Genomic DNA, 9349 nt, shown 5'->3' with positions numbered 1-9349 from the left:
ATTCTCAAAGTATCTACTTACCTTATATATTTTTTAAAGATTTTATTTATTTATTTGCGAGGGAGAGAGGGAGGGAGAAAACACAAGCCGGGGGAGCAGCAGAGGCAGAGGGAGAAGCGGGCTCCCCGCTGAGCAGAGAGCCTGATGTGAGACTTGATCCCAAAACTACAAGATCATGACCTGCGCTGAAGGCGGACACTTAATTGACTGAGCCATCCAGGCACCCAATATCCACTTATCTTAAACGGAAACACTTCAAATACTTTATAGAAAGATTAAAATAAGAACACGTTCTTTAAAACATGAACCTTCAGGGCACCTGGCTGGCTCAGTGGGTTGAGGCTCTGCCTTCAGCTCCGGTCATGATTTCGGGGTCCTGGGATCAAGCCCTGCATCGGGCTCCCTGCTCAGTGGGGAGCCTGCTTCCTCCTCTCTCCCATTTGTGTGTGTGCATTCTCACTCCCTCTCTCAAATAAATAAATACATAAATTAACCTTAAAAAAGCAAAACCAGGGCGCCTGGGTGGCTCAGTGGGTTAAGCCGCTGCCTTCGGCTCAGGTCATGATCTCAGGGTCCTGGGATCGAGGCCCGCTTCGGGCTCTCTGCTCAGCAGGGAGCCTGCTTCCTCCTCTCTCTCTCTCTGCCTGCCTCTCTGCCTACTTGTGATGTCTCTCTGTCAAATAAATAAATAAAATCTTTAAAAAAAAAAAAAAAAAAAAAGCAAAACCAAAAAACACGAACCTTTGTACGGATGTATTAAGCCTGACTTTTAATCCAACAGGGTATGGGGTGGCAAACAGGTTAGCAGCGAGGCCTCGGAGAGGGGGCTGGGGATTTTGGCGCTCCGTGCCCCGCCTGACGTCCTGGGACCCCCCCCTCCCGGGAGTCCCTGCACCATGGACCCCCCAGGGTACAACTGCTTTGTGGACAGAGACAAGATGGACGCAGCCGTGCAGGACATGGGCCCCAAGGAGCTGAGCTGCACGGAGCCGCAGGAGCTGAAGCAGCTGGCCCGCCAGGGCTACTGGGCTCGCAGCTATGCCCTGCGTGGCAAGGTGTACCAGCGGCTGATCCGGGACATCCCCTGCCGCACCGTCACGCCGGATGCTAGCGTGTACAGCGACATCGTGGGCAAGATCGTGGGCAAGCACAGCGACAGCAGCCTGCCCTTGCCCGAGTTTGTGGACAACACGCAGGTGCCCAGCTACTGCCTGAACCCGCGTGGCGAGGGCGCCGTGCGCAAGATCCTGCTGTGCATCGCCAACCAGTTCCCGGACGTGTCCTTCTGCCCCGCGCTGCCCGCCGTCGTGGCCCTGCTGCTGCACTACAGCACGGACGAGGCCCAGTGCTTTGAGAACACCTGCCGCATCCTGGCCTGCAACGACCCCAGCAGGAAGCTGGTGGACCAGAGCTTCCTGGCCTTCGAGTCCTCCTGCATGACCTTCGGGGACCTGGTGAACAAGTACTGCCAGGCGGCCCACAAGCTGATGGTGGCCGTGTCCGAGGACGTGCTGCAGGTCTATGCAGACTGGCAGCGCTGGCTGTTTGGGGAGCTGCCGCTCAGCCACTTCTCCCGCGTCTTCGACGTCTTCCTGGTGGAGGGCTACAAGGTGCTGTACCGCGTGGCTCTGGCCATCCTCAAGTTCTTCCACAAGGTGAGAGCCGGGCAGCCGCCAGAGTCGGACAGCGTGAAGCAGGACATCCGAGCCTTCGTCAGGGACATCGCCAAGACCGTGTCTCCGGAGAAGCTGCTGGAGAAGGCGTTTGCCATCCGCCTCTTCTCCCGGAAGGAAATCCAGCTCCTGCAGATGGCCAACGAGAAAGCTCTGAAGCAGAAGGGCATCACCGTCAAGCAGAAGAGGTAGGTGGGCCCCTGGGGGCCTCAGCTGTGGCCTACCCCACAGCTCTGAGGGGCCCACGTGGGGGAGGGCTTCAGTTGGGATGCATCCCAGGGTGGGGGTCGGACCTTGTCCTGCCAGCCTCTTGGTCACCTGCGGGCCTGCCCGCCAGGCCACCCTGCATGGATAGAAAACTGCAGAAGGGAGAAGGGGAATTGTGACCACAGCTGCGGACTGCTTAGGCAGCTATGGGCACAGGTGTAGAGTCCTGTCCTCGGGGACAAGGCCCACCACTGAGACGGAAGCTGGACGCTGACCATGGAGTCAGAGGTTGGCAGTGGGCCTGGCTGACTGCCGAACATCATTTCAGAGGCGCCCCTGCCCTGCCCCTCCTGCTCTGGGCTCCCTTGCTTGCTGTCCTCGTGGCTACTGGGTATGCCCCCCGCCCTGAGCACAGCACCTGGGGGACCCGAGCTGGGAAGGGCCCACAGCGTCCCCATACCGTCCCCGTACCGTCTCGGCCTGACCAGGCTGTTGGTAGGAGGCCTTTCTCCTGGGCCACAGGCAGGTGCGTCCCGGCCGTCAGTATCTGCCACTAACCTGTCCTTGTCTGTTTTGTTTTTCTTCTTCTTCTCTGTGTCCGTTGCTTCCTCCTGTTTTTCAGTGTTTCACTCTCTAAAAGGTAGGTCTGTTAACCAAATGTCCGTGCCTGGCCTCTCTCCGTCTCTTGGCCTGGCTGTCCCAGGGCCCGGCTGCTTGCTCCGGCTCTCAGGACTGGCTTCGGCAACGCTGCCTGGAAGCCTGGCTGTTGTTCCTGCTCTGTCTGTCTGCGTGGCTGCCTCACCTCTGCTGTCTGTCAGTGCTTGGCTGACTCTGAAACCTTGTCTTGCCAGAGCTGGTTCCGTGTCCGTCCCCGTTTATTAGGGAACAGGTGCTTTTGTCCTGGCCCAGGCCGGTGCTCTCCCCTCTGTAACCTCTGGGAGTGGGGCTCCAGGGGTCAGCACCATCCCATTTCTCCCTCCATAGGTGAGGAGCCCCCTGCAGGCTTAGCTTACACGAGAGGCTCTGCATCCCTCTGTGGGGGGGGGGCATCGGGGCTGGGGTCCAGGCTGTGCTCTGAGCCCTCCCCACTCTCCCCAGGCAGTTTGTGCACCTGGCCGTGCACGCGGAGAACTTCCACTCAGAGATCGTCAGTGTGAAGGAGATGAGAGACATCTGGTCATGGGTCCCCGAACGCTTCGCCCTGTGCCAGCCCCTCCTCCTCTTCTCGTCCCTGCAGCACGGGTACAGCCTGACCAGGTAACCCCCAGGAGACCAGCACACACTGGCCTGGGCTCCGGGGCCTGCCAGTGTGGGGGGACAGAGTGAGCTGTGGGCCACTCCAGAACGTTGTGGTGGTGGCTGGAGATGGGCCCCTGGATATTCTTGGGGGCCCTGGAATGGGAGCCCCTCTTCCTGGACTTCTCTTACCCTCAAGCTTCCCACACGCAAGGGCTCTGTGCCGTGAATACACAGCCCGGCTCCAGGCCTCTGTGTGGGTGCTGGGATGACCCGGGAAGCAGAATCCCTACCCAGGACTGTACAGAATTCTAGCACAGACGGCCCATGCTGGTAGGCCTTGGGTCACTACTCCCCGACCCCCACTTGGCTGGTGCACAGGTGGGTCCGGGAAACTCCGGCTGGGCCCCCTCAGATCGTGCCACCTCCCACGGCCGTTCCACCAGGCACAGCCCCTGTTGAGCCTGAGACAGCAGGTGGCCCCAGAAGTTTCTGGCTTCAGTCCCAGGTGACCCCACGCATGTGGCATAGCTAGAGATACATTCGCCTGCTCCCCAACTCTGCACCCTGTGGGAGCCCCGGCTGGAGAGCAGGACAGACAGGCAGGGCCCCCGGGGATGTCCGCCAAGCTCCAGGCGCTTGGTGCCACCACAGGGCACTGTCAGGCCTCCTCAGGCACTTCCCAGTGTTGGCTGTCTTCCGCCTCAGACCCCGAGGCATGTTCCAAGCTCTCCTAGAGCAGGGACCTGTTCCTCTGGTCTTGTCTCCCTGGAGCACCTGGCACGTGGCTGCGCCTGCTGAGGGCGACCTGCGTGTGACTTCCCCCCATCATACCAGGGCCTGTGGTCTGGGGTAGGAGACTGCGGCCGCATGCTGCCTGGCCTGGGCTCTGTCTTGGCTGAGAAGTATCCAGGCCAAGGCGCTGCCAGGTCCTTGGCCATCATGATTGGTCCCCGGGACACAGGGCAACACAGTTCCCAGGCCTGTCTACCGCAGACAGCCCAGGCTTCTCAGATGTGAGGAGCACCAGAGGCTGTGGCCCAAGGGGGCACCGAGCACCATGCCAGGCTGCTGTGTGTGGTCTTTCTCCCAGGTTCTATCTCCAGTGTGAAGGACATGAGCCCACCCTCCTGCTCATCAAGACCACGCAGAAGGAGGTGAGGAGGGATCTTTGCGTCTGCTGAGCTCCAGGGAGGGAGGAGCCGCCCTGAAACTTCCACCCAGGCTCCCTGCTCTTAGGTGCACAGGGTGGGGAGAGCCCTCCACGGAGGGGGACCCCAGCCCCCCGAGGAACTGCCTCTCTCTCCTGGGGCTCCCCTGTGGGAGCAGCCTGAACCCCCAGGGCCTGGCTTTGAGGAGCTCTGCAGAGATGGCCCTGTGAGCAAGGCCCTACCTGCCGGCCACCCGCTGTCTTCACCCCCTCCCCGCTCACAGATAGTCGTCGTCCGGCCGTCCTCTGCAGTAGCTGTCACCTGGAAAGTACCCTGGAGTGTCTAGGAAAGCCAGAACTCCCAGGCCTCCATTCTAGGGCCTTATGCTCCCCGAGAGGCTTCTTGTTCCTTGGCTCCCAAACCCGCACCCCTGGGAGTGTTAGGTTCCTCACCCCGCCCTGATCCTGTGTCTGCCTTCTAGCAAGGGACTCAGTGTCAGACACGGAGGGCAAAGCCTGCAGCCACTCAAGGGACTGAGTCTGTTGGTGAAATGTAGCATTTTGCTGGCTGGCGGGATTGGGGACCACTCTAGAGTGAGGTTATCTCGGAAGCTTCTGTGTGAGGGGGCACCCCTGGGGTTGATGGCCGAAGTCCAAGTGCGGCCGTGGGCTCCTCACCGTGCTTAAGGGCCAAGGACGGAAACAGAAGTACCTGCGACAAGCCGAGGCGGCCACCTGCCCCGTGCCCTCCGGACTCTGACATCCCCACACTGCAGGCCACCTCTGGCCCTTGGCCTCGGGTTGGGGCGGGGGTACGGCTGTGCCCACAGTGCTGCCCGGCCGCGAGCGAGGGGTGCTTCTGCAGGCAGGCAGGGTGTGGCCTCATGCCCTGGCCCTTTCTCCCCAGGTGTGTGGGGCTTACCTGTCAACAGACTGGAGTGAGAGGAACAAGTTTGGTGGTAAAGTGGGCTTCTTTGGGACTGGAGAGTGCTTCGTGTTTCGGGTGAGTGAGGCTGCTGGCTCCTCACCCCACGGGCCCCCCACTGTTGGCTTCACGGGAGGAAGGTCAGGGTCAGATGACAGTGCGTGAGCGCAGCGGGCCTTGGCCATGTGCAGCATCTCCCCAGCCCGGGCACGGGGTCTGGTGCTGAGACTGGTGGGGGGCGTGGGCAGGAGGGCCTGGCAGGGGGACTGTGTGTGGTGACTCCGGCTGCCCCTTTGCCCTCAGCTGCAGCCCGAGGTCCAGCGCTATGAGTGGGTGGTCATTAAACACCCAGAGCTGACTAAGCCTGTGTCCTCGGAGGCCCCCGCCGCCCCGTCGCCACCGTGCCGCCCCGTGTCCTCCGACCCTGCTGACCGCCTCTCGCCCTTCCTGGCTGCACGTCACTTCAACCTGCCCTCCAAGACAGAGTCCATGTTCATGGCTGGGGGCAATGACTGCCTCATCGTAGGTGGGCACCCCTCTGCTCCCCGTGCTTGGTCCCACCCGCACACCCTTGGTTACTTAGCCTGGGAGATGGGCTCAGGGCCGTGGGGCACGGAGGTCCTGCGTGGCAGGTGCCTCCCCCAAGGGATGGGCAGAGGAAGAGAATTGTGGGGGCTGGAGCAGGTGCAGGAGCAGGAGTGGGGACAGGAGGGTGCATGGTGGGGCACCCTGGGTCACCCTGTGGTCTCGGAGAAGTATCTGGGAGCGCCAGGGCAGGGACAGCTAGGAGGCTTACCCCATCCCGGGGAGATGATCAGGAGTGGGGAGAGGGTCTCGGTGGGGGGGCAGTGCTGGTCAGAGGAGCAGCCACTGACCAGAGCATTCCGCAGGTGGAGGGGGCGGCCAGGCGCTCTACATCGATGGGGACCTAAACCGGGGCCGCACTGGCCACTGTGACACTTTCAACAACCAGCCCCTCTGCTCTGAGAACTTCCTCATCGCGGCTGTGGAGGCCTGGGGCTTCCAAGACCCTGACACCCAGTGACGGACCTGCACAGACGGTGACTGAGCCATCACCATGGGGTGGGGTGGGGCAGAGGCCAGGCCCCCTCTTCAGGGCAGTAAGTGAGGTCCCCTCCTCTCCCCTGTGCCATGCCAGTGGCCAGTGTCTAAGTGCAGCTGGGGCTCTGGGGCTGGGCTGGCCAGGGGATGCCGGGACTTCAGCCGCCTGGGCCTGTCCCTGCTCAGACCTGCTGCTGCCTTGAGCGTGGGCTCAGGCCCCAGTTCTCCGTGGAGGCATCCTGTGCCCGAGGCTAGCAGGGCCACCCACACAGTCTCAGTCCCTTGGTGCAGTGCGGGGACAGGAAAAGAAGAAACCTTCCATCAAGTGTGGGGCCATGGCGCCCCCTGCTGGTGCCTCGTAGCATAGCTCCTGAGCAGAGGCCCGTGGCAACCACTGGTCCTGTGGGTGGTTGGCCACCTGGCCAGTGGCTGGCACTGGCAGCTCCCCAGAAAAAACAGGCACGCTGGGGACGGCTTCTTGGCCTTGTCCCCCTCCCCCTCCCACCACCTCTCACCCTTACCCTCCTCCCCGTGCTGGCCTCCTGTGGCTGCCTCTTGGATGGTCACAGCAGGGGGAAGGAGGGGAGGGCTGAATTTGTGCTGAGCTCTGGACCCCTCCTGAGGGAGTGCCGAGCACCAGTATGAAAAAGGGCTGGAGGGGACATCACGGGTTCTTGCTTTTCAGAGCCTGAGGCTTCTGCTGGGCCTCACTGTGGGCCCATCCCTGAAGAGGCCGCCCAGGATGGCCCAGGGAGGGGCCCTCCGCGGCTGACCCCAAACCAGCCAGCTCCGTGTCCTGGAGAAGCCCGGACCCACGGGGGCTTCTGCAGCCCTCCTGCTCTCTGCCCGGGGCCGCCTCCACTCCCCCACAGTCTCTGTAGTGGCCCCAGGGTCCTGTCCAGACTCCCCAACGTGGCATGCTGGTCTTCGTCCGTCCCCAGGCACCCCAGCTTGTTAGAGCTGCCTGCTCCCCAGATCCCTTCCCTGCGGCGCTGTCACATGCCATCACACGCCCCTCTCACAGCCCTGTGGTTGGTTTTCTTGTGCTGCCTCCCCTGCCCCCTCCCTGCCCAGCCTGACCCCACAGGGGCCCTGCAGACTGTAGGTGCCACGTGAAGACTGGTTGGGGAGTGGTCTCCTGCTTCGTGACGGCCCTCAGCAGGTCCTGAGGGCCTGGGCACCTGGGGGAGGACACCCAAGCAGCCTCTTGGGACTGTGGCAGCTACCCCCCAACCTGGTCCCCATGTGGCTGCAGCCAGCCCCTCAGTGTCCCCACGCGCCACACCTCTGCTATCTCCGTCTCGCTTGCTCCTCCTGTGGGGCATTGGCCCTCCCCTGCCCCCCCCACTCCAGTATCCCCAGAGCCGGGCCACCATGGTGCAGGAGAAGGACCAGGAGCCCTGGGTGGCATTGGGCAAGCCACGAACCTGCCTGGAACTCTGTTGCTCCAGGTGTAAAATGGGGCCAGTCATCCTGCTCCGCTGTCCCCACGGGACTCTCAAGAGGCTCTGCAGGGACAGCGTGAGTCCCTAGTGAGAAGAGATGTGCTAGGAGGCAGTGTCACTCCTCACCCCCCCCCCCCACTGCCACCCTTGTCTCCCCTCCTCTGAGCCCTCACAGCCCTGTGTCGTAGCGCCAACTTCGGTGTTCATTAAAACATGGTCTTGTTACATGAACTCTGAGGGTCCCAGTCTGGTCTCTTCAACCACGGGGGCCTCCAGGGGCTCCCCGGGGTGCGCCCCCCGAGTTGGGTGGGCGCCGGAAACTGCACCCTTGCCCTACTGGTCGGGGCATCACATGGAACATTGTGGCCCTTTGAAAACGGTGTCCCAGCACTGTTTCCGGGCTCCCTCTGCAGGGGGACTGGGGGATTGCTTGTCCCCGAGTGAGCCCTGGGGAGTCTGCGGCTACCCAGGGCCCTGTCTGGCCTTCCCAGAGGTCCAGCCAAGGAGGGCCCCTGAGGCTTAGCTACCATGTTGGTGTCCAGCGTGAGGTCTTTGTGTGCACGTGCAGCCGTCCGTTCCCCTGGCGAGCAGTCTTCCTGGCTGGCCTGTTGAATGGAGAGGTATGTGTGGTTGTTACTTTTAAAATTCCTATTTATCATCCTTGTTACGTATCAGGTGTTCCCGAATAGAATATGTTTTGTTAATATTCTCTATGATTTCTTACTACCTAAAACTTGCTTTTTTTTTTTTTAAGTATTTTATTTTATTTGAGAAAGGGAGAGGAAAGAGAGCGAGAGAGCACAGAGAGGGAGAAGAAGGTTCTGCCGATCAGAGAGCCCAACGTGGGGCTTGATCCCAGGACCCCAAGATCATGACTTCAGCTTGACAACTGAGCCACCCAGGTGCCCTATAAAACTTGTTTGTTTGTTTGTTTTAACATTGTATTTATTTATTTGACAGGGAGAGACACAGCAAGAGAGGGAAAACAGGCAGGGGGAGCAGGAGAGGAAGAAGCAGGCCTCCCGCCGAGCAGGAAGCCTGATGCGGGGCTCGATATCTGAGTCAAAGGCAGATGCTTAATGACTGAGCCACCCAGGCACCCCATAAAACTTGCTTTCGATGTTAAAAATCACGAGCATTTTATGGAATTGCATGAGATATTACCATTCATTTTTCTATAAACATTTAAAAGTTTATTTTGAGGGGCTCCTCTCTGGCTCAGAAGAGGCTTGGAAGAGCTTGGGACTCTTGGTCTTAGAGTTGTAAGTTTGAGTCCCACATTGGCCATGGAGTTTACTTATCAATTAATAAATGAATAAATAAACAAGTTAATCATATAATTTAAACCAGCTCATTAAATTAAATAATTTCTTAACGTGGACTATATGCCTTTAGGGCTTCAGAACATGAGTTTTGCAAAAAACAATTTATAATACAAGAGTAAGTCATTTGTATTAGGAAATTTTCAGAGCTCTAATTGCTGAATAAAAATTCGTATTTCAACTTTTCCTGCTTTTATAAGCTGCGGGATTAACTTTTTGAGTTTTTCACAGCACCTTGGTTTAGAAAACTCTGAGGATTTCAGGCTTTCAAATTTTTCTTACTTGTTTCCTGAGCCCGTAAGGCCGTTATAGTCCCCTTAAGTATTTTA

The 9349-nt window shown here is 59.6% G+C and overlaps 1 protein-coding gene across 3 annotated transcripts; it reads left to right on the top strand.

Moving 5' to 3' along the window:
* The first annotated feature begins 870 nt into the window (after positions 1-870).
* Positions 871-7929, top strand: TBC1D24 (TBC1 domain family member 24). 3 transcript variants are annotated; one of them, XM_032327721.1, is made up of 8 exons: positions 871-1861; positions 2503-2520; positions 2979-3137; positions 4210-4273; positions 5174-5269; positions 5495-5717; positions 6082-6252; positions 6939-7929. In XM_032327721.1, the coding sequence occupies exons 1-7, from the start codon at positions 897-899 to the stop codon at positions 6234-6236; spliced, it is 1680 nt and encodes a 559-aa protein (XP_032183612.1). In that variant the 5' UTR covers positions 871-896; the 3' UTR covers positions 6237-6252; positions 6939-7929. The 3 variants fall into 3 exon arrangements, with proteins under 3 accessions (XP_032183612.1, XP_032183611.1, XP_032183614.1); XM_032327720.1 differs by having other exon boundaries at positions 6082-7929; XM_032327723.1 differs by lacking the exon at positions 2503-2520 and having other exon boundaries at positions 6082-7929.
* Positions 7930-9349: the final 1420 nt, after the last annotated feature.

This window comes from Mustela erminea, chromosome 20, assembly GCF_009829155.1.
Source record: "Mustela erminea isolate mMusErm1 chromosome 20, mMusErm1.Pri, whole genome shotgun sequence".
Taxonomy (NCBI): Eukaryota; Metazoa; Chordata; class Mammalia; order Carnivora; family Mustelidae; genus Mustela; species Mustela erminea.
The sequence above is the reverse complement of the archived record's forward strand: the minus strand, read 5'-3'. Positions and strand labels throughout refer to the sequence as shown.

Coding starts and splice junctions, on each gene's coding strand:
- TBC1D24 (XM_032327721.1), top strand. CDS start 897: ATGGACCCCCCAGGGTACAACTGCTTTGTGGACAGAGACAAGATGGAC. Junction 3,138..4,209: donor CACGGGTACAGCCTGACCAG/GTAACCCCCAGG, acceptor TCTTTCTCCCAG/GTTCTATCTCCAGTGTGAAG. Junction 5,718..6,081: donor CAATGACTGCCTCATCGTAG/GTGGGCACCCCT, acceptor AGCATTCCGCAG/GTGGAGGGGGCGGCCAGGCG.